General features: G+C 43.0%; 1 protein-coding gene across 2 annotated transcripts in view; it reads left to right on the forward strand.

The window, feature by feature from the left end:
* LOC121571664 (anosmin-1) overlaps positions 1 to 1867 on the forward strand; it is a 64732-nt gene extending 62865 nt beyond the window's left edge. For both annotated transcript variants that reach the window (XM_041883258.1, XM_041883259.1), the window contains exons 13-14: positions 278 to 419; positions 668 to 1867. In XM_041883258.1, the coding sequence (XP_041739192.1) occupies positions 278 to 419; positions 668 to 726 (201 nt within the window). In that variant the 3' untranslated portion in view covers positions 727 to 1867. The remainder of the gene's footprint in view (positions 1 to 277; positions 420 to 667) is intronic.
* The last annotated feature ends 22987 nt before the right edge of the window (positions 1868 to 24854 follow it).

The raw sequence follows: 24854 nt of genomic DNA on the forward strand, positions 1-24854 counted from the left end.
TATTCAGCCAGTCTTGGAGGACAAATAGAAGTTGATACAACATTACTGTTCAATTCCATTACAATTGTAGAAAAGGTTTCACGAAAGAAAATGGAAGCTGATAGAAAATGTCATTAGTATGAGTTCTTGACAACAACAACAAAAAATCGATCAACTTCGATTTATCCTTGGAGGTGTCTGAATACCTCTTATATACCGAATGTTATATCAAATAATGTTTTCTACAGTACTACCAAAGATGGTTAATGGTCTTCTCTTGTGCTGTTAACCCTTTCAGGACCATAATCTGCTGGTGGTGTCCAACCTGCGGCCAGCCACGTACTACAGACTGGAGGTCCAGGTGATAACGTCAGGAGGGGAGGGTCCTGCCACCATCAAGACCTTCCAGACCCCCAGTGTGCTACCAGTCCTGCAACACCGTAAGTACCAACTCACTGACCACTGACTACAACTGTTGCTCTCCTCTAGGCAGCCACATGACTGTGTCCAACTAGATTTAAACAGAGATACCATAGCTCATTTGAGAAAATCTGTGACTCTTCAGTGCCATCTTCTGAGGTCATCAATGACGAGTATATTTCTTGCATGACCATAGATGACTCTATTTTGATAATTATTCTGTAGTACCATTAGGAACTGATATTGACATGTATTTTGTGTGTTGTAGGACCCAGACTCAGGCAGCACCATCCACACCATCAGAAGCCCTCAGCAGAGAGACATTGAGACCCCTGACCCATCAGACCCAGTGGGACAGGAACCAATGTCTCTCAGCACCTTCACCCAGGCAGGGAATACAGTGTGGAACCAAACAGCAACACAGCAAACACAGCAGACCATGAACTCTGACCCCAACCTATGTGATATGGGTTCACCTTCAGGCTGCACAGCATATGCTTTCCCCTCAGTCCTTTCTGATTCCATACACTGACTGGGCACTCTGCACCATACAGTCAGATACATACTGATATGTAGGACTCCCATTATTTGTGGGACAGTAAGACTAAGTTGGTTAAGGAGTTAAGGAATTCTCAAACTGTTTTGGTCCAAAAGAAACAATAACAAAACAGTATATTATCAATTCCAATTGTATATCTTTGTATATCTAGAACACAAAGGTTGTTAGATTATAAAAGGACAAGAAAAAGTAATTCACATTTTGTTTTAAGATCATGGTAACTAAACTGAAGACACGTTAATAACAGTGGAGAAAACGCCATACAATTGTAAAACACAATCATGTATTCATTGAGAAAGGAGCGTTGGAGTTCACCTATTTATTTTGTTTTACCAAGTAAAAAGATGGCGCTTAGGCATACCGTATGTACTGATGAATAATGTAACTAAAACCAGTGTAGTTTAACCCAGAATATTTATCATAGTATGTTCCATGTAGAAGTACATTTGAATTTAAACTGTAAATAAATTACTAGCTTCAAATTGAATGCTTGTAATGGTTTTGCATGTCAAACATTAGTGTTCTGTAGGCATGAATATGTCTGTGTTACCTCTTTTGAATATGTTAGCAATGTTTCATTAACAGATTAACAGAGAATTATATGTGGAATAATATGTCATGTTTATTAATGAAATTATAACTTTGTGTGGAAATTATGGAATTTTATGTTCTTGGCTGTAGAAATATTTGTTGTGGAACAGTCAGTGAATGTCTATTTATTTATGTGTGTATTACAAAGTTTGATTTATGTGTGTGTGTTGTGTTTTAGTCTAGTATTTTTGAACCGGCAAAACATCTTGTAAAGACATTTTGTAAAAATGGAATTGTAAATATAGTCTCATGTTACATGTTATTTTTCCATGGTAGAAACTGTACAAACTGGTAAGTAATAAAATAATCCTTAACATATTCCTTATGCTTTTCCCGCTTAATTAAAATAGCTGTGAGGAGTCCATATGAAATTGTATATATTGTCTAAACATTGGACTATTTGGCAGATGCTGGTGCTTATGTTGGCTGTGTAGTCCATAATGCCAGACTCCAACATAGCATATTCACTAATCTCCCCAGACGCTTGAGACATACACTCAAACAGTCTAAATAAACAGGTCATTCAGAGCTTACCAGCATGCCATGGCTGGAGTTGGGTGCCCTGGACATAATACTCTCCTTTAGACTACAGTATTGTGTCCTGCCAGATAAGTAAAGTGTGCTGTTTGTATTTGAACAGCTTTAAATCCTTCTTGTCTCAATCCCTTCACTTTTTCAATACGCTGTGGAATGTTGACATTTTTGTGAGTACATAAATGCTGCTGGTATGAGAGAGAATACAGTAAACTGTGTGAAATCGACTAAAATGAGGATAGGCCAGAGGTTTGAGGTGTTTTCCTTGAGTTTTTATATGAATCATACCTCACAGATGCTAGTGCTACTTAATAGTTATTTTTTGGCTGTGATCAGTCAGTCAGCTGTCTGCGGCTGACTCATACCTTCTACGCTTGTTGTGCCAGTAACACCCATACAAGGCCATGGAACACCTCAGCACTGGCCAAGTGTGTGGCCTGATGTAGTTTTACATAGTCTGGACATCCTGACATTTGTTTTGGACGACCCAGCATGTTACATTTGGTTAGCCCTTATGCCCCTTGTAATGTCTACACTGCTGTTTTAGACCTCAAATTCTGGTTTGCTTTTCATATACACAACTGACAGACAGCCGATTACTGTAGCTCTCCCACAAACTGCTAAGTGTTCTCTGCATATGGGTTTTATACAATGGTATTGTCTCAAGCTATTATGGGATCTATTACTGTTTATTAATGCAATATCATGAATCTGTGAAAAGGATGATAATTGCATTGTTTTGTAGGTATATCAAGATTCATGTACAAGATTAGTGGATTAGTGTACTGTATATTGCCAAATCTTCAATCCCAGTTTCCATGTGCTCATGCATGCTTGTCCGTGAGTGTGTGCGCGACTTGTGCTTGAACAACTTTCTCTGTGCCAACAGAGACCCTACAAGTCTAGACTGTAGACGATTGGCTGTTGTGCCTCTAAGGACATCCACATTTCCAAGTGGTCAAGAACCAGCCTGGTCTTTCCACAGTCGGCAGCTAGCTAATTATTCAGAGCCCTGCTTTTCACCTACTCAGGCCCTCTGCTCTCCAGTCAGTCTTTGGCTGTCTTTGGCTGTGGCTGAGACTATGGCCGTGGCAGGCCACTCTCCTCTCAGGATGTTGTTTATGTACAGTTCTATTATGTCACGAGATTAGTTCCTCTCAGTCCATGCACACTAATCCTCCTCTGTGCTGCTCTGTGCTCCAGGACCATGGCCAGTGTTTAGCCAAGGCCTCCTTTCTCTGTGAGCCAGCCCCTCTCCCTTTCAGCCTGTCACAGTCCTCTCTATACACACACCAAATACCACAGCCCTCAAGTGTGAAAACATCAAAACAAAGGCCTCCATCCTCCTTTGAGCCACGCTGCACTAAGTCCAAGTCTCTGAGGATATAAAAGGAAATAAAAACTGCAACAACTAAATAAAAGGCTTGTTGTCGGGCACAAAAGCTTGTCTCGGATGCTACAAGCCAAGATAGCATTTATTCATTTCGCATGACATTACAAGCCCATTGTTCCAGGCTAGGGGATATTGTTTTCCAATTGAAACATATTTTGGTAAACAATATTGTCCTTTTGGACTTCTTGAATAATCAGTCAGTCAAATATTTACCCTTCTGTTCGCTGACGTTTGTCTTTTTGATTAAAATGGGGTATATAAAACACTAACTCCTTTCAGTGGACAGCAACAAAGATAGTCTGTATCCCACACATTTCCTCTGACCCCTCAGCACCCGTTCTGCAGATTAGCATTGCACTGAACCATGCTTCGCCATTCATCAAACCTTGCACGCTAGTTCTGTCTGTCTCCTCTTTTCACTTACAATAGACTCGCCACGTCGTAATGCATGCACACACCCTGCTGCCCCAACAATATCAGCCGTACCTCATAAGGAATCAATGGATTTCAGATGGTTTTCATGCCCTGCAGTATTGGGGTTGGGGCCCTCTAATATAGTGCTTACATTTCATTAGGCAAACTTAAAAGGACGTCTCGCTATACAGTCATTTCCCATTCATTGTCACTCGTCAAGTTACCAGTTATGATTGGTAACCTTAATGATATGAATGCTCACGCGTCTATTCCCATGTGAGTTCCAGGTCAGTTCCATTGCCATTGACGGAGCATGGTATTATTTTTAGATCACAACCACCTGGAACTATTCCATTTCCATTGGGACTTATATGAATGGTTGGACTGGAATACATTGTCTATGAGATTGATGCAAAGTAACTTGAATGTTGTTATTTTTCCATTAGAGCAGGCAATGTTGCTGTAATGTTGTGTGCTGGTGCAAACTCTGACCTTGCCTAGGGCTATGGGGTGTTACTAGTTAGATTCTGGTTGAGCAGGACCAGGCTGGGGAGGTGCAGATGAAAGACCTTCTCTGTCAGGCCGGGAGGATGTTCAGCCATAGTCTAATGAAGACCAGAACATGTATGTATGCATGTAGACCTCACTACATGCATGGCACACATTATACAACTATACGACACATATAAAATAATATGTCTGCAGAGAGGATTAGCACAAATACCAAGAGTTGTACTTGAGCTTAGGAAGTAACTTTACGAATGTATTTTGGTCATGCCGGATTCGATGACCTTCCAATTTCAAGAGTTTTCATTTCTGTAAGGCGCTCTTTCACTGCAGAAACACAAAGAACATAACAACTCTGTTATAGACCTCATTATTGTTATTTTATTGTGTTACTTTTTTATTTATTTTTTAATGTTTTACTTTAGTTTATTTAGTAAATATTTTCTTAACTCTATTTTCTTAAAACTGCATTGTTGGTTAAGGGCTTGTAATTAAGCATTTCACGGTAAGGTCTACACCTGTTGTATTCTGTCACGCCCTGACTCAGGGGACTCTTATATGTTGAGTCAGGGTGTGTATATTCTTTGTTGTGTATGTTCTATGTTGTTTTTCTAGTAGGTGTATATCTATGTTGGCCGGTGTGGTTCCCAATCAGAGGCAGCTGTCGCTCGTTGTCTCTGATTGGGGATCATACTTAGGCAGCCTATTGGCACTAGTGTGTCGTGGGATCTTGTTCCTTGTAAGGTATGTTGTGTGTGCTACCTTGGACTTCACGTTTCGTTTATTGTTTTGTCGAGTGTTTATTACGTTAATAAACATGTACGTATATCACGCTGCGCCTTGGTCTGTCCCGTCATTCAACGAACGTGACAGAAGATCCCACCAAACGAGGACCAAGCAGCGTGTCCAGGCGGAGCGGATGGCCATGTCACAGGTGGCCAATTTGTGGTCATGGGAAGAGATATTTGCGGGGAGAGGACCATGGGCTAAGTTAGATGCCCAGGCAGGAGAGGAGCAACGGCAACACGGAGGAGGCCGGTCGAGGAGGAAGCCCGAGAAGCAGCCCCAATAATTTTTTTGGGGGGGGCACACGGGGTGGTTGGTGAAGCCTAGGGTTAGAGCAGAGCCAACTCCCCGTACTCACGCGAAGAGGCGTATGACTGGGCAAGCTCCGTGTTATGCGAAGCTACGTACTGTGTCGCCAGTGCGCCGGCACAGTCCTGTACGTCCTGTGCTTGCACCACGCACGTGCCGTGCGAAGATGGGCATCCAGCCAGGACGGGGTGTGCCGGCTCAACGCTCCTGGTCTCCAGTACGCCTTCCTTGGTCCCCCGCATATCCTGCGCCAGTTCTACGAACTGTATCGCCAGTGCGCATGCACAGCCCAGTGCGTCCTGTGCCAGCACCCCGCACGTGTAGTGCGAAAGTGGGCAGCCAGCCAGGACGGGTTGTGCCAGCTCTCCGCTCTAGACCTCCAGTCCGCCTCCACAGTCCGGCCCGGCCCGGCCTGTTCCTGCTCCTCGCACCAAGCCAGTGGTGCGCGTCGCCAGCCCGGCCCGGCCTGTTCCTGCTCCTCGCACCAAGCCAGTGGTGCGCGTCCCCAGCCCGGCCAGTTCCTGTTCCTCGCACCAAGCCAGTGGTGCGCGTCGCCAGCCCGGCCCGGCCTGTTCCTGCTCCTCGCACCAAGCCAGTGGTGCGCGTCGCCAGCCTGGCCCGGCCTGTTCCTGCTCCTCGCACCAAGCCAGTGGTGCGCGTCGCCAGTCCGGCCCGGCCTGTTCCTGCTCCTCGCACCAAGCCAGTGGTGCGCGTCGCCAGTCCGGCCCGGCCCGTTCCTGTCCCTCGCACCAAGCCAGTCGGTGCGTGTTCCTAGTCCAGTCCGGCCCGTGCCTGCTCCTCGCACCAGACCAGTGGTGCGTTTGTCCAGTCCGGCACGGCCTGTGCCCGTTCCACCGGTGCCTGGTCCGGCACCGGTCAGCTGCTCCACTCCGGAGCCAGAGCAGTCCGCTCCACCGGTGCCTGATCCAGCTCCGGTCAGCTGCACCACTCCGGAGCCAGAGCAGTCCGCTCCACCGGGGTCCAGTCCAGCTCCGGTCAGTGGCTCCACTCCGGAGCCAGAGCAGTCCGCTCCACCGGTGCCTGATCCAGCTTCGGTCAGCGGCTCCACTCCGGAGCCAGAGTAGTCCGCTCCACCGGTGCCCAGTCCAGCTCCGGTCAGCGGCTCCAGTCCAGACCATGACGTCAGCCCCTCTCCAGGTTCGGGGTCTCCCACACCAGGGTTCAGACAGGGCCTGGTGTATCGTGGGAGGAAGGAGAGGGGAAGCAGCGCGCCGAGGTCCAGACCAGACCAGGGGCGCAACAGGGAGGCGGAGAGTGAGAGGTCGTCACGCCCCGAGCCGGATCCGCCTCCGAGGCGGAATGCCCACCCGGCCCCTACCCTGTTATGTTTAGGTTGTGCGGTCGGAGTCCGCACCTTTGGGGGGGGGTACTGTCACGCCCTGACTCAGGGGACTCTTATATGTTGAGTCAGGGTGTGTATATTCTTTGTTGTGTATGTTCTATGTTGTTTTTCTAGTAGGTGTATATCTATGTTGGCCGGTGTGGTTCCCAATCAGAGGTAGCTGTAGCTCGTTGTCTCTGATTGGGGATCATACTTAGGCAGCCTATTGGCACTAGTGTGTCGTGGGATCTTGTTCCTTGTAAGGTATGTTGTGTGTGCTACCTTGGACTTCACGTTTCGTTTCGTTTATTGTTTTGTCGAGTGTTTATTACGTTAATAAACATGTACGTATATCACGCTGCGCCTTGGTCTGTCCCGTCATTCAACGAACGTGACATATTCGGCGTAAGTGATTTGATACACAGAATAGTGTATGGATCCTCAAGGACACATTAAGAGACAAAAATACAATGAATACATGTCTATCTGTATGCCCTTGACCCTTGGATAGCTCCATATTCAGATCTCAGCACACTTGTGGAGAAGGGTAGCGATTTTTATTGAGCCTGTATTTTACACAAATTTCAAATGACTAAAAGTAGTCATTGTTTTACCATGTTGTTTATGGTCTCATATACTGTATAAATTATTATTATTTATAAATTATATATTGTTCTCTAATCACACAGGTCATCCACCTCTTTGTGGGAGCAACACTTCTCACTTTTCACCCACTAGCCTAATGTGTCGAATTGCAAACACACAATGTTAGGAGGACCTGCCATTGAGTTTCTCAAGCTTCGGGTCAAAGGTAAACAAGAGGTCCATTGAGATTCCTCTAAGTGTTTATTAAGAAGGCCTCCGCTGAGAAATCATTATCCAGATCCCTCTCTCCTAATTAAACATTCTTCTCCACTAACAGGCATACATAGTGGAGAGAGATCAGTTTTAAACTATCATCCAGCAGAGTAATAGCGGTTTATAAACTCCTTGGATTTGCACTTGTACTTTTAATGGTCCTTCCTGGGAATGAACAAATATTGATCAACGTGACCTGCTCATAATGAATTAAGTTTTGAGGGCGCTATTGGCCTATTTCATCTTAGCATGCTCACTTCCTCAAACATTCAGCACAGTTGCATTCAGATATTGGCAATAAAATACATACTGTAAATGTCGAAATCCACAATTCTGTGTACTGTAGTACTATATGAAAGGTAGGATTATGTGTACTGTAAAGCTATGTGAAAGTTTAGATAAAGGGAACTGTGATTTGATTTAAACTCAGGTTACAGCCAGTAGTCAAGGAATAATTTACCCTTGTCATCATGTCACAGTTGCCTAAAGCTTTAGGAGTGACCAGTGGCTAGGGAGTCAACTTTAGATCTAGTGTTTCCTCTCTCTCCTCTGAAGTCCGTGACAGGGCCCTGGATCACAGAGCTGGACAGTAGAGGAGCCTCAAAGGCAGGTCAGAGGTCACCGTCCCCCCAGAGGACAGACACTGCAGCCGGGGCCCGGGGGAGGGCAGGGGGCAGGGCAGGACCTGGGGTGGGGGCTGCGGGACAAGGAGCCGGTCTGTGGTTGGCTTCAGAAGGAAGGAATCCACTCACAGGATGTTAGAATGGATAGAAGAACAACCACCTCCTCAGTTCTACCTTAATCACAAAGTAATCATATCAAGCAGATTGTTGTTACATGAGGGGTTGTCTTGTAAGATGGAGGATTTGGTCCTAAGATTGTATGGAAAATAACTTTAAAATGATTAGAAAGACGATTGACAAATCAACAACATCTGTTCATCTCTTTCTTCCCTGTTTTTCTTTTGATAAACTAATGAATTGGGCAACCTGGCATCTGTTTATCTGGCATCTGTCTCATGCAACTGGAAACAGGTAAAACACCGTTATAACATCTGGTTGGTTCAAAGAGCATTGTGTTTCTGTTAAGTAACAGAGAGAAAGAAAAGCTGTTCTATTTAGTTCTGATTGTTCCTGACTGGTACAGCCTGCCTATCAGAATGTGCTCTGCCTGGCATTGGGTGTTCCTTATGTAACATATGCTAAGGATCAGGTCACATCTGGTTCAAACCCAGACAAATAATGTCACTTATTTATGTTTATGTGTAATAAGAGGTCTACAGAAGTTGATATTACTCATAATATTGTAATTATAGCCTTATAGCCTGTAATTTACGCCTCTGCTAAAGCCATTTTCCCTTCTGAGAACCCAACAGGAGGCAGGAACAGAGACGGTGCATGAAATTGATTACACTGTAAAAGAATAGCGTGGATGTCAAAACTATTTGCCACTTAAATTATTAAATAATTGGAAACAGGGAGGGGGCACTCTGAAATGATTGACCTCACTAATAAAACATAATCAGGGTAATTTGACGTGTTTTATATTGTACCCATACATTGCTGCTTCTAAATATAAGACAGGCTGCAGCCAACACATGGCTCTGGCAAACCACAGTGTTTATAAAATGAATCCCCAGTCTGAGGCATGAGTCCTGCCCCATTTGCGTGTGTGTATATGTATGCTATATCGAATGATCGTGCGTGTGTTCCTAGGCCAGGGGGTGCACATCCAAGCATGTGTGTGTGTGTGTGTGTGTGTGTGTGTGTGTGTGTGTGTGCGTGCGTGTGTGCACGTGTCTGTTTGTGCTCCTGGGCTGAGAACTAATTTCCACCCTGATGATCACAGGCACCATTGATTGTAATCACAACGAGCAGGCTGTTCTGCCCTGTGGCACACAAAGGAATCTGGACCTGTTTAAAGCACTAACTTTTATGTTTTTTTTATACTTGTATGAAGTTATGTTCTGATGTTGTGGGCAGCTGGCTCTCATTAACAATACATGATGTCAAACAGGGGGACGGGCTGGAGGGTGGATGAGAGCTACTCTCTCTTTATGGCCCAGTAGTGAAGACTGTCTGTACTGTAGACATGTATGATAAGCCTTTGATAAGCCTTTGATAAGCCTATGATAAGCCTTTGATAAGCCTCTCTGTGCTAGATGGTGAGAACATCAAAAGGTAGAAACTGCAGGATACCTTTGGGTACAATTCATCCCTGGGTTTGGTTGTCTCTCTGTTGCACTACTCTCATTTCATTTAGTGAATTTTGTCTTTTTACTTGCCATTTGTTTACAACTGCTGTTGGTTATAGTAAATGTATGTGTTCCCATTACTGCCCATTATCATGTTTTTCCTGGGTATAATGCAAATGATTTCAGTCTTTACTGGTACTCTGCCTAGACTACAATGGTAAGGAAATTATTCTAGTGACAGTAATAACAATCCATCACAGCATGTAGAATCTCCCGAGTGGCGCAGTGGTCTAAGGCACTGTATTGCAGTGCTAGCTGTGCCACTAGAGATCCTGGTTCGAATCCAGGCTCTGTCGTAGCCGGCCGCGACCGGGAGACCCATGGGGCGGCGCACAATTGGCCCAGTGTCGTCCAGGATAGGGGAGGGAATGGCCGGCAGGGATGTAGCTCAGTTGGTTGAGCATGGCGTTTGCAACGCCAGGGTTGTGGGTTCAATTCCCACGGGGGGCCAGTAAAAAAAATAAAATATATATATATATATATATAAAAAATAATAATAATGTATGCACTCACTAACTGTAAGTCGCTCTGGATAAGAGCGTCTGCTAAATGACTAAAATGTAAATGTAATACTGATCCAGACCCTGCAGGATCTGAAGCCCATTGAAGTGAGTTATTGGGATATGGCATTGCCCCTGACATTATCCTGCCAACTGCCCTACTTTCAGACTGTCACATTAATGCATCACAATGTGCTTAATAAAACCTTATTGGGTCCCTGACAGTGGCGGTCGGTGCAGTTTAAGATGAGGGAAGACGCACATTTTTTTTATGAGCTTGGCCTTATTTCTATTACAGCATAGTGGATGACTGTCATTCATATTCCATTCACCCAGCTCAATGTAACGTCAATAGGTTTAGGCTACTACATGATACTCAAATACCCATCATCATTTCTCTATACCCATCATGAGGTTGCTACAACCTAGCCTGTGAATGAAAGTTTACAAAGTAGGTGCACAGATTGAGAGAAATTAGAGTAATCAAGGTGACATAAACTAATAAAACCTAAAGCTTACCTTGACTTGGAAGAATTCCAGTGTTGGATATCCAAAGCAAGCTAGCTAACATCAAATCAAATCAAATATTATTTGTCACATGCGCCGAATACAACAGGTGTAGACCTTACTGTGAAATGCTTACTTACAAGCCCTTAACCAACAATGCAGTTTTAAGAAAATACAGTTAAGAAAATATTTATTAGTTGTTTATTTTCCAGTGTTGTTAGAAAATAAACCGAAGGAATACCACCCAGTGTGAGTTTTCCGATCTGATATTTCTCCAACTTCATTTTGCCTCATGATATCAGTCAATTTGTGTCCACTGTGGTAAAATCAAGCAGCATATCGTGTAGCTCTTCGTGTGCTATGAGGCAGACAGGGCTTGTGTTTGTCTCAGAAGGCTTGGAGTGAGTGACACATTGTTTTAACTCACAGTGAGTAGAGTACAGTCTTCAGGAGGGGAGCCCATGTGTTCTGCTCTCCTCATCTCCCATCATCATCTGCATCGCAGCTGTTAGTGCAGAGTAAAAGTGCCAAACCACACAACCACTTAATATTTCATTTCACTAAAATTACTGTAAATGACTAATAAGAAAACATTGACACTAGGCCAACATGCCAAAGCAGCATTAGCAACATAGGAACACTGTTTTTGACATTTCAATTGTCAATATACCTGTACATATACAATGAATCTCAACCTTGGTTATAAATAAATCAGAAGCGTAACAGCTATGGACAGTTTGAACATACATCCCTGTTTTTAATGCTTCATTTCCTGGAGGCTGCTCACAACAACATAAACAGTTCCGTTTGTGTAGAGGTGCTGAGAGCGCTCCAGATTTAGGTGAGTCGTGGGAGCGCTGTGATTGTGTGTCAGGATGGGCCACTATGGCTGCGCTGCCTGTAACACGTTTATGACACACACAGGACCGGAACATATGGGATATGTGTTAAGGAGCTTTACACTGCACAGCTAGGAGGGGAAATGATCCCTCTTTTTCCACACTTTGATGATAGGTGACCATTAGCCACTTATGCACCTGGGATGGATGTCATTACTAACTACTTATCTAGCTAATACTTTTCAGGACCAACATGCTCTCAATGACATTGATATAATGCTAGGTCAACATTTAGTGGTTGTTAATCTCTGTATTGTCATGACATCATCTGTCAGGTCTTATGTAAGGTTCACTGGACACTGATCACTTCAATATGTAAGCACATTTTACATTGGGTTACTGTCTGAGTTATCTTATCAAGAGAATCCATCTTTATACAGGCACAATCAAACGAGTAACAATACATGGGGGCCTAATTCATACCATTGTGCTGATATCAGGGTGAGCTTCATGTCAGATTTCTCATATTTTGACTTTAAAACAGCATGCCAATTCCAGGCTTCAAGGGATGCCTCATGAATCACTGAGTCATCAGGGCAGGAGGTAGAGTCCCCATAGCTCAGTGTGTTCCTCAGGGAGGATAGAGCTGGATCAGATATTACCCAATACAAGCCCTTTGATCCACATTATGACTTCAGATTCACATGAAATGAGCAAATGAATATTTTCCCCATTTGATTCAGATTTGATTAACTATTTCATATTTTATATGCACAGTGTATTGGCAGTGTTGGCCGCCCTCACGTTAACGAATGTATCATGTTGTTATGTTGCCATGGCCCTTCTCCCCTCCTCAGCTCATCTCCACCTCGTTGGGTGGAAAGGCTTTTAAAGCAGCAACGCTCCAAAGACAACTTAAAATATTGTGTGGTTTGAGGAGCTGATTGAAATCAGCTCCCCCGATGCGAACCTTGAGGTCTTTCAGACATGTCATTTCACGTTTCAAAACAGACTGTTTGAAATAGCTGGCAGCATAGCTGGCAGTGGAAAGATAATGTTTTCGATTACTCCTGAGGGGAATCCTTCACCTCCCCGATAGCTAGTTGTTTTAATTTGAAACACAAGTCTTAGTACATCACAGATCCTTTTAAACTCTCACCGTATTTCACCATCATCACTTTGTGGTTGTTTGGAATGAGCTCTATATTATTAATCTTAATGATACTTTAAAGCAAATTCACTACTCTCTGTACTTCGATGAAAGTCAGTCTAGTTTTTGGCAGAGAATGTCAGACATACAGTACACTACTTTGTTAAAACCCTCCTACACCCTTTGAATTCCAAGTTAGCCATAGAGTATAAGAAGTAAAGTTCACTGTACTTTAGTGCTTACATATGACTGTGTAGTCATACATGAGACATTCCCACAGCTGTTGAGCACCCACAACTAACTGGTGTGGTCGATCAGCTTAATCTGAAGTTCATTTGGTACTTTTACTGTCATGTAGCTTACATCACATTACATTTCTGAACATGTTCAGTGACATGAATTACTAAATATCTAAGACAAAATAAAAGGAGAGGAGGGATCTTGGTCTAAAAATTACTTAAATCTTTCTAAACTTTCTCTCACTGCTCTTGAAAGGGAGTAGTAGTAGTAGTTTTTGGTAGCATGCAGGACCAAAGATCCTGTCAGGATGTCAGTGAGATGCGGTAGGACGAAGTCAGGCGCAGGACACAGAGCTAATCGAAAACGTACTTTACTCGTAGGTAACGTAAATAACATAACCTCCACGCAGGGAGGAAACAAACCCGCTCACCAGACGACAACCAAACATGAACAAACACGCACAACATACAGTGGGAGCCAGAGGGTTAAATAGGGAAGTAATCAATACCTAATGGGAACCAGGTGTGAACAATAAAGACAAGACAAGTAGAACACAGAAACATAGATCGGTAGCAGCTAGTACTCCGGTGACGACGAACGCCGAAGCATGCCCGAGCAAGGAGGAGGAGCAGCCTCGGCTGAATCCGTGACAGATCCTACACAAACAAATCATTCCATGTAGATAATTAAAGCAGTGGTTTAGCTGAATGTTGCCATTCCATCAGCCCTGCACTCCCTCCTCTGGGTCCCTATTCCAATCCCCACTGTGGTTATGGTATTTCATAGGACTGCATTACCCAAGCCCATCAAGCTACATTCACCGTACACTACATCAGTCTACAGACTGATTAACTTAATTAGCAAGGCCAAATCAGAACCACGGAGCCATAATACATAAAGATAATAGGAAAGCCAAACATTTTATTTACTAACCACTCCAGTGGTCACTCTGAAATCCCCATGGTAGACGTCTGGTCTTGATGCAGAATCTGTCTTTCATAGAGGAACCAGTGCTGGCTGCCAAGAATAGCACTCTGGCTGATGTGTCTGGCTCTTGTTAACAACTGATAGGTTCCTCTCAGAAACAACTATTCAAAAGAAGACTTTCCTCAGGCTGTGTGTGTTGTTGTGGTTGTGAGGATTGTGTCCTATTGTGTGCGATCACTCACTGACAGATGTCAGAACCACTAAATAACACACCTCCTATCAACTGATGCCTTGCCAATGGGAGTTAATGTGAGTCATGTTTATTTCATTTATTTAATTTGGAGGGCCCCCGTAGAATGCTTTTGAACAGGTGTCATAAAGTAGTCTTTGTTGCCTATCTCCTGTCTCTCTCTCTCACACACACACCTCTCTTTTTTCTCTCTATATCTATCTTCATCTTTCTCACACTCTCACTGTCTATCTTCCACCTGATTACATCACCAGAGAAAAGATTCTGGCCACCTCATATTACTGGAAACTCTGAGCAGAGATACACCATATCTTCGCTAGATTCCGTTCCCTTACAATTTATGTGCTCCACTTTTTCTGGACAGAAATTCTTGCTTCAGGGGTTACTCTGTTAAAGATTGAATCCATTCAATAAAATGTAATAGTGTAAGATGGCCTCTGTATTCAACCAAGTCAGAGTTATGAGAGAAGATTGAATTTAGTCTAATTTTCATGCATGGATACTGAGGCTCTCCTCAATCAAAGGGATTACTCTGACTTTCTGCCAATTTCTTTCTTTTGAGTCTTAGGTTATACCTTAATGGTATTCTGATTCTCTTTCAATATAGACCTACCCACAATTATGTCCAAAATCATTATCTTGAAGGTCTGCCAAACATTTAGAAAGCCTGTTTTCTATTGACTCATTGTTCACATGGTTGGAATATTCATAAGGTTTTGCCATGGGCGCTGCTAGTATTTTTTGTCATCAGGAGCTGCTGACAATGTATGGGTGGACCTCAGATCTCAGATCTAGATCCAGTAATTGAAGAGATGGATTCTGATTGATGTTTTAAGGAAGTTCCTTTCCTATTTAAATATTCATGGACTTCTGGGCCTGCAGGGGGGGACGCAAGAACAGAGAAGTCAAAGCATACCTGTGGACAACAATAACAGCAGCCCCCCCTGTTTTATTCAGCTCTTTCCACAACAAGTCCTATAGACAGACTGAGATTGACTGCTGTAGTAATGGCACGGCATTCGAAACATATTACAGGTGTCGCCTAGGGCAGCATGTCTCCATTCATCATCCACTCAGAGTCCTTATTCCACGTCAAGCTCCACTTGAAAGCTGTCCATTGAAGCAGGCCTGTCAGTTCACTACAACACAGGCCCTCTCTGGTGCAAGCACCCTTCTGGCATAGCCCATATATCACATCATTAATGGTGTGGAATAAAACAAAACGCTGAACAGCATTTAGGCAGGATTTAAGTCAGCATGCCATAGCTGTTCACACTTATAAAGGCCCCTTTATGCCAAATATGAATAATGCTGTGATGGATGTGTTACAAGTGCACACTAGAAGTTTCCTCCACTTATTTGGTCCACAGTAACAGCAAGTGCTAAGTTGACAATTTAAGTGTTAACTACCATTTGGAACTGGCTCACTCGATGTACTGGTATGATCAAATCAACACAGGCTTACCAGTGAGTAGTGTGTGGAAGGAGTAACATTCACCATCTTGTCATTGGTAGGAAACTGCATTCTCATACAAGAACACAATCCAAGACAATGCAGAGATTCCTTCAAGGTGCTCCATACCATATTTTACATTTACGTCATTTAGCAGACGCTCTTATCCAGAGCGACTTACAAATTGGTGCATTCACCTTATAGCCAGTGGGATAACCACTTTACAATATGTTTCTATTTTATTTTATTTTTGGGGGGGTGGGGTGGGGTGGGGTAAGGGGGGGTAGAAGGATTACTTTATCCTATCCCAGGTATTCCTTAAAGAGGTGGGGTTTCAAGTGTCTCCGGAAGGTGGTGAGTGACTCCGCTGTCCTGGCGTTGTGAGGGAGCTTGTTCCACCATTGGGGTGCCAGAGCAGCGAACAGTTTTGACTGGGCTGAGCGGGAACTGTGCTTCCGCAGAGGTAGTGGGGCCAGCAGGCCAGAGGTGGATGAACGCAATGCCCTCGTTTGGGTGTAGGGACTGATCAGAGCCTGAAGGTACGGAGGTGCCGTTCCCCTCACAGCTCCGTAGGCAAGCACCATGGTATTGTAGCAGATGCGAGCTTCAACTGGAAGCCAGTGGAGTGTGTGGAGGAGCGGGGTGACGTGAGAGAACTTGGGAAGGTTGAACACCAGACGGGCTGCGGCATTCTGGATGAGTTGTAGGGGTTTAATGGCACAGGCAGGGAGCCCAGCCAACAGCGAGTTGCAGTAATCCAGACGGGAGATGACAAGTGCCTGGATTAGGACCTGTGCCGCTTCCTGTGTAAGGCAGGGTCGTACTCTCCGAATGTTGTAGAGCATGAACCTACAGGATCGAGTCACCGCCTTGATGTTAGCGGAGAACGAAAGGGGGTTGTCCAGGGTCACGCCAAGGCTCTTCGCACTCTGGGAGGAGGACACAATGGAGTTGTCAACCGTGATGGCGAGATCATGGAACGGGCAGTCCTTCCCCGGGAGGAAGAGCAGCTCCGTCTTGCCGAGGTTCAGCTTGAGGTGGTGATCCGTCATCCACACTGATATGTCTGCCAGACATGCAGAGATGCGATTCGCCACCTGGTTATCAGAAGGGGGAAAGGAGAAGATTAGTTGTGTGTCGTCTGCGTAGCAATGATAGGAGAGGCCATGTGAGGATATGACAGAGCCAAGTGACTTGGTGTATAGCGAGAATAGGAGAGGGCCTAGAACTGAGCCCTGGGGGACACCAGTGGTGAGAGCACGCAGAGTTAATGGAAAAACCCAGAGGCATATTGGATGTTTATTCTGACACCCAAAACAATGAGGCCATGTATAATATTGAGCGGTGAGAACAAGCAACAGGAATGCACTGTTAGAGGAAACCCACCATAACCCTCGTCCCTGACATGTCATGGTTAGTAAGGACGCTTCCTTCTCCTCAGCTTCCCCAAATCCCACCACAATATTTGGGACGTGCAACCCTGAATTCCTAACAAATTTAATTGGGACAATAAACTTTAATTATATTTGTCTGTCAGCTTGTAACTGTAAAATAGTACTAAACGCACTCCGCCCTGATTTTGACACAACAGGCAGTGTTGCAAACACACGCATGACTCGTTTTTTGATGTTTTTTCCCACTCTTTTATCCCCTGATTGAGTGAAAGCAGTCTGAAATGACCTGAGATCCATGGATTCTGGTGTGCAAGAATCTCCTTTCTTTCCATAAACAAGTTTTGAATGGAGGATTTAATTAAGCGAGTGTGAGTTTGTTTGGGGAGACTGGGCAGGCAGCATGATAAGAATACCTCTGTTATCCTGCCAGAGTCAAAACAGTGTGCTATTAAACACACAGCTCACATCTCGGTCGTGTTTGTCTACACATCCTTATTTATGAAGTCTGTAGGTACGGGGCCAGAGCATTCCTCTCTGCTGTTGATGCAAAGCAACAAGGCTTGGTCAATAGCAGGAAAAATCACTGTAATATAAACCATAAACAAAAACACAACCCAGTTCCATATCATCAAATACTTTTTCCTAGATTTAAAAACTGTCAAGATTCAAGAGTTGTGCTTACATTACCATAACATTTGTGCATGGTTTGAATATTTCAATTATTGGAAATTGCGTTAGGTGTGGTATTTTGTGGTCGTTGTGAAAATACATAAAAAAATAATTTGACACAAATGTGATTAGAAATAGTTCCTGAAACCTGTAACCACAAAATGGTTTGAATCGTTGCTCTCTACCATACCGCATTACATATCCAGCTATTTTGCAGTTATTTTCTTTATGAGGTAACTGACAAACTGATAACCCACTGGGCACAGATCTCAGTTCAACATCTAGTTTTGATTTACATTTGTCAACTAACATGAATTCAACGTAAAATCAACAAAAAAATGTACCATGTCATTGGATTAGGTTATAAGCTGAGTGAAAAAAAGACAACATTCCCTTACGTTTATGACTTTTTTCAAATCAAATCAGTTTTCCACGTTGATTCAACGTCATCACATAGATTTTTTGTTTTTGAAATGATGTGGAAACAACATTGATTCAACCTGTTTTTGCCCAGTGGGAAGAGATGTTCCATTGTTATGCATCAATGTGTCTCTTCGTCTCTCTGTGTGAGGAATGGCTTCTCTCTCTGATAAGCAAGACTCTATTTCTAAATAGGAACGGTGGAAATATGATGCAATCGATTCCCAGCAGAGCCTTTGAAGTCAGAGATAAAGTGGAATGAATCATAATATCCTCAGGCTCCCATTTAGTATTTGGGAAAATAAACAGTTGTCGGCCAAGCCTGATCTTGTGTGACTGATTGTGAACATAGAAGTCTGGGAACAGTGCCAGTGGTATTTCTACAACATAATTAAAATGATAGGTATTTAGAGATGAGCTTGTTGTGGAGTGGTGTTATTCATATTGCGTAACCCAGTCTGGGTACACTGAGGATCAGGTTAAAAATACTGGTAGGTACAAACATGATGCACAGTGCGTACTGTATGTACATGGATCATTTCACTTCAAGCATCTACTCCAAAACCTTTTAGAGTTTCTCACTCACTGAATGTTGTGTTTCGATGAAAGCTTGAATGCCAAGAGGAAATCACATACATAATTCTGTATTATTGACATGTTACATGGTCTGGCTCAGTTACAGTGCCTAGTGAAAGTCTACACACCCCTTGTACAGTCTTCACATTTTGATGCCTTAAAATTATACTGAACAAAAATATGAACGCACCATGCAACAATTTCAAAGATTTTGCTGAGTTACAGTTTATATCAGACAATTGAAATAAATTCATTAGGCCCTAATCTATGGATTTCACATGACTGGGCAGGGGCATAGCCATTGTTGGGCCTGGGAGGGCATAGGTCCATCCACTTGGGAGCCAGGCCAACCCACTAGGGAGCCAGGCCCAGCCAATCAGAATGAGTTTTTCCTCACAAAGGGCTTTATTACAGACAGAAATACCGGGACCATACTTTATATGTAGAGTTTATAGTTTTGTTCAGTAATAGTTAAACACCATGTTAAAGACTCACAGCAGCAGATATAGTTGGATTCAGCAGCAAAACGGTGTCAATACAACTTTGCTTTTTGATTGATGAGAGTCACCTTTGTAATTATACAGAGTGTCTCCTAATTGCCTCATCTTCTATTTAAACTCATGAAACATGGAACCAAACTTTACATGTTGCGTTTATATTTTTGTTCAGTTTAAATCTAAAAAAGAGATTACATTAGATTTTTTTCCTACCCATCTACACAACCTACTGCACATTTTCGAAGTGAAAGAAAAATTATATAATATTTTTCAAATTAATAAAAGTGAAGAAGTCTTGATTGGATATGTCTTCACCCCAGAGTGAGTGCATGTATTTTCGTACTGGTCCCCCGTGAGAATTGAACCCACAATCGTGGCACTGCAAGCGCCATTCTCTACCAACTGAGCTACTTGGTGGACGCATCTTAGGCAGCTATCTTAGCTGTAAATAATTTTGAAGAAGATTTTACCTACTGCTCCTTTCATATTTATTTTGATCCTGACAAACTCCCCAGTCCCTGCCAGTGTCAAATGTAATTTAATTTTATTTGTGACGTGCTTGTGACATGCTTTGTAAACAACAGTGAAATGCTTACGGGCCCTTCCCAACAATGCAGAGAGAAAAATATATAAAAATAATAACATGAGGAATAAATACACAATGAGTAATGATAACTTGGCTATATACACGGGGTACAAGTGTCGAGTCGATTTGCAGGGGTACGAGGAAATTGAGATAGATATGTACATATAGGTAGGGATAAAGGGACTAGGCAACAGGATAGATAATAAACAGTAGCAGCAGCGTATGTGATGAGTCAAAATAGTTAGTGCAAAGAGGGTCAATACAGATAGTCAAGGTAGCTATTTGGTTAACTATTTATTAGTCTTATGGCTTGGGAGTAGAAGCTGTTCAGGGTCCTGTTGGTTCCAGATTTGGTGCATCGGTATCGCTTGCCATGTGGTAGCAGAGAGAACTGTCTGTGACTTGGTGGCTGGAGTCTTTGACAATCAAGCATACCCATAACATGATGCTGCAACTACAATACTTGAAAATACAGAGGGTTTCACTCAGTGTTGTGTTGGATTGGATTTGACCCAAACCTGTAGTTTTTAATTTAGCCCAAAAAGTGTATTTCTTTGCTATTATTACTTAACTGACTTGTTGCAAACAGAATAGATAATTTGGAGTGGATTTTTGTAACACAGGCTTCCTTCTTTTCACTTTGTCATAAAGGCCAGTAATGTGGAGTGAATGTGATGTTGTTGATCCTCTGTATTTTCAAGTATTGTGGTGGCAGCATCATGTTATGGGTATGCTTCTCACCGGCAGGTACTGGGGAGTTTGTTTGAATCAAAATAAATGTGAAAGAAGAAAAGCCCAGGTAAAAAGGTAGAGGAAACCCAGCCTCATTCTTATGAATAACTAACTCTGGGATAAAGTTTTATTTTTCAGCGGGACAATTACACACATTTTTATGCTGAAGGCACACCAGAATGGCTTTCGAATAAGTGTTGAGTGTTCCTGAGTGGTCCAGTCTCAGTCCTGACCTAAATTTGCTTGAAAATCAGATACAAAGTTAGAATATTGCTGTCCATCAATGATTCCCAACAAAATTTACTGAGCTTGAGCAATTTTGACAAAAACAATGGATATACTGTGATGGTTTTGACTTGAGGTTATTAGGGGTGCCAGGTAGGTCGGCCTACCAGAGAAATTGTATGATTTCTCCTTTTTGTTTGTAAGGGAATGAGTCCCGTCAAGTCTATACCAATACAAAGGACTCATGAAATAGTCAGAATGGAACATAAACCCTTAAAAACATTAGAAATACAGTAACTTCAAAACAATGGTTCTTTTGCATTTTTTGTGTTATACAAAATAAATTATCACCCAAACAATAGTCACAAAATAATATGTTACTCAGGAAAGGTCCCGTACCTCGGGCTTAAAAATAGTCCGGCCCGGTAAATGGTTCAAGTGAACCCAAGTGACCTCAGTCATGCAATGTTCGTTCATAAAGTGAGGCGTAAAACTGGTCTCATTATACATTCAGATCACTCAAATCTCTTTCCACACAACAAATAAAGATTATCAGGACTCAGAGTGCTTTTCCCCAACAATTTAACACAAACTAACTCAACACGGAGTAGATCACAAAAAAAAGAATGGAATACTGCTTAGGAAAAAGTCAGTCAGTCAGTCGTCAATCCAATCCGCCAACCGATCTCTGGCAGAGAAAAGCCACAGAGAACAGCAGAGACCAACGGAGATGTATAGGCGGGTCCAACAATAGAAATGAGTGGATCCGATCCTTGTTGATCTTGCAACAAGGCTACAATGCACACTTTCCCTCTTTGCGCAGCTAATGCTGGCTATTTAATGGGAAATTAAAAGGGAAGCACAGCATCAGGAGGAGACGCACTGGGACGGTTCAGACATAATTCGGAGCTGTCACAATATGTTGCCCTAAGACAGGGGTGACAAACTCATTCCATGGAGGACCTGGTGTCTGCTGTTTTCTTGTTTTTACTTTCAATTAAGACCTAGACAACCAGGTGAGTGGAGTTCCTTACTAATCAGTGACCTTAATTCATCAATGAATTCCAAGGGAGGAGCTAAATCCTGCAGACACTCAGTCCTCCATGGAATGAGTTTGACACATGTGGCCTAAGAGTTCCTTCCACCTTGTATAAAGTCTGGGGTGTGAAGACAAGCAATCAAGACATCTTTGCTTTTGATTCATTTGAAAAATATGTTATACTTTTTTCAACTTTGTGGAGTAGGTTGTGTAGATCAGTCGAAGAAAATTCTAATTGAACACATTTTTTACATTTTTTTAAGGCAGCAAAATGTGTGTGTGTAGACTTTCACTAGGCACTGTATATGAAATGACAGAATAGAAGCATCACTGTAGTTTGTATAATCAGTGCACTAAATAGAAAAAAATCACTTTGGGACAGTTACTGAAGACCCCCCCCCCACAATCTGCTGTACAATGTCCTGATTTATTACTTCTTCGATTCATGATCTGGGGACAAATTGGCCTCCTCAAAAATGCTTAGAAGCCCCACATTAGATGAAAATCAATTCATGATGTTGCCGACTGTCGGAATGTGGGCATCACTGTGCCATTTCAGATTAGGCTAGATTACATTTATTATGACCCGCAATACTGTTCCTAATTAGGGGACATTTGATATGGTGCATTTCATTAGTTTGGAGACAAACAGAGATGCCCACAGTGTTTGAGGTGACAGACACACTCCCGCTGAATAGGTGGGACAAGACTCTCCCCAGTGACACGAAACAAAACCATTGTGAGGCAAAACAGGCCACCGTGCCAAAACACTCTTAAAGAAGCATGAACTGGCAAGTCCCAGATCTCCACATCTTGAGAAATAATCACTCCCTTCTGGATGTGTTTATGAGGGCAGTGTGGCCTCGGCTATGACGCCGGTACAATATGCTGGGAAGAAAAGACACAGTGCAGCTGCCCCTTCAGATAGGAGTGACCAGGCCTTAAGTGAGTTAAGAGAGGGGACTTGCTAAAAATGATGCTTTCCTATCAATATATATATACATATATACAGTATGTTTACAATATATATACACTACCGTTCAAAAGTTTGAAAACATACATGAAATGAGTTTGAATAAGAAATATAGCAAAATGCATAGGAAATGTAGTCAATGACAAGGTTAGAAATAATGATTTTTAATAGAAATAATAATTGTGTCCTTCAAACTTTGCTTTCGTCAAAGAATCCTCCATTTGCAGCAATTACAGCCTTGCAGACCTTTGGCATTCTAGTTGTCAATTTGTTGAGGTAATCTGAAGAGATTTCACCCCATGCTTCCTGAAGCACCTCCCACATGTTGGATTGGCTTGATGGGCACTTCTTATGTACCATACGGTCAAGCTGCTCCCACAACAGCTCAATAGAGTTGAGATCCAGTGACTGTGCTGGCCACTCCCTTATAGACAGAATACCAGCTGACTGCTTCTTCCCTAAATAGTTATTGCATAGTTTGGAGCGGTGCTTTGGGTAATTGTCCTGTTGTAGGAGGAAATTGGCTCCAATCAAGCGCCGTCCACAGGGTTTGGCATGGCGTTGCAAAATGGAGTGATAGCCTTCCTTCTTCAAGATCCCTTTTACCCTGTACAAATCTCCCACTTTACCACCACCAAAGCACTCCCAGACCATCACATTGCCTCCACCATGCTTGACAGATGGCATCAAGCACTCCTCCAGCATCTTTTCATTTGGTCTGCGTCTCACAAATGTTGTTCTTTGTGATCCGAACACCTCAAACTTAGATTCGTCTCTCCATAACACTTTTTTCCAATCTTCCTCTGTCCAGTGTCTGTGTTCTTTTGCCCATCTTAATCTTTTATTTTTATTGACCTGTCTGAGATATGGCTTTTTCTTTGCAACTCTGCCTAGGTCAGCATCCCGGAATCGCCTCTTCACTGTTGACGTTGAGACTTGTGTTTTGCGGGTACTATTTAATGAAGCTGCCAGTTGAGGACCTGTGAGGTGTCTGTTTCTCAAACTAGACACTAATGTATTTGTCCTCTTGCTCAGTTCTGCACGGGGGCCTCCCACTCCTCTTTCTATTCTGGTTAGAGACAGTTTGCGCTGTTCTGTGAAGGGAGTAGTACACAGCATTGTACGAGATCTTCAGTTTCTTGGAAATTTCTCGCATAGAATAGCCTTCATTTCTCAGAACAAGAATTGACTGACGAGTTTCAGAAGAAAGTTCTTTGTTTCTGGCCATTTTTTTGCCTGTAATCGAACCCACAATTGCTGATACTCCAGATACTCAACTAGTCTCAAGAAGGCCAGTTTTATTGCTTCTTTAATCAGCACAACATTTTTCAGCTGTGCTAACATAATTGCAAAAGGGTTTTCTAATGATCAATTAGCCTTTTAAAATGATAAACTTGGATTAGCAAACACAACATACCATTGGAAAACAGGACTGATAGTTGCTGATAATGGGCCTCTGTACGCCTATGTAGATATTCCATTACAAATCATCAGCCGTTTCCAGCTACAATAGCCATTTACAACATTAACAATGTCTACACTGTATTTCTGATCAATTTGATGTTATTTTAATGGACAAAAAAATTGCTTTTCTTTCGAAAACAAGGACATTTCTAAGTGACCCCAAACTTTTGAACGGTAGTGTATATATATATATTGTGATACCACGAGAGGCTACACAGCTTCCAGCGGGATTGCCCAAGTAGTGCAAGGAGACCAGGTTCCACCAAAACAAGGATTTTATTAAAGGTCTTCGGCAACTAACGAAATTATAACACAATTCTCTTCTTCCCAGCGCCCACCCTCCAGACCGTCTCTCTTCCCTTCAAAACAACTCCAGCCCATCAGCTCCTGATTGGTTTCAGCTGCGTGGGAAGATTGGCCACAGAGGGTTGGAGTTCCCGACCATACCAGCAGATGGAGCCATCGCT

Source organism: Coregonus clupeaformis, chromosome 40, assembly GCF_020615455.1.
Source record: "Coregonus clupeaformis isolate EN_2021a chromosome 40, ASM2061545v1, whole genome shotgun sequence".
In the NCBI taxonomy this organism is placed as follows: Eukaryota; Metazoa; Chordata; class Actinopteri; order Salmoniformes; family Salmonidae; genus Coregonus; species Coregonus clupeaformis.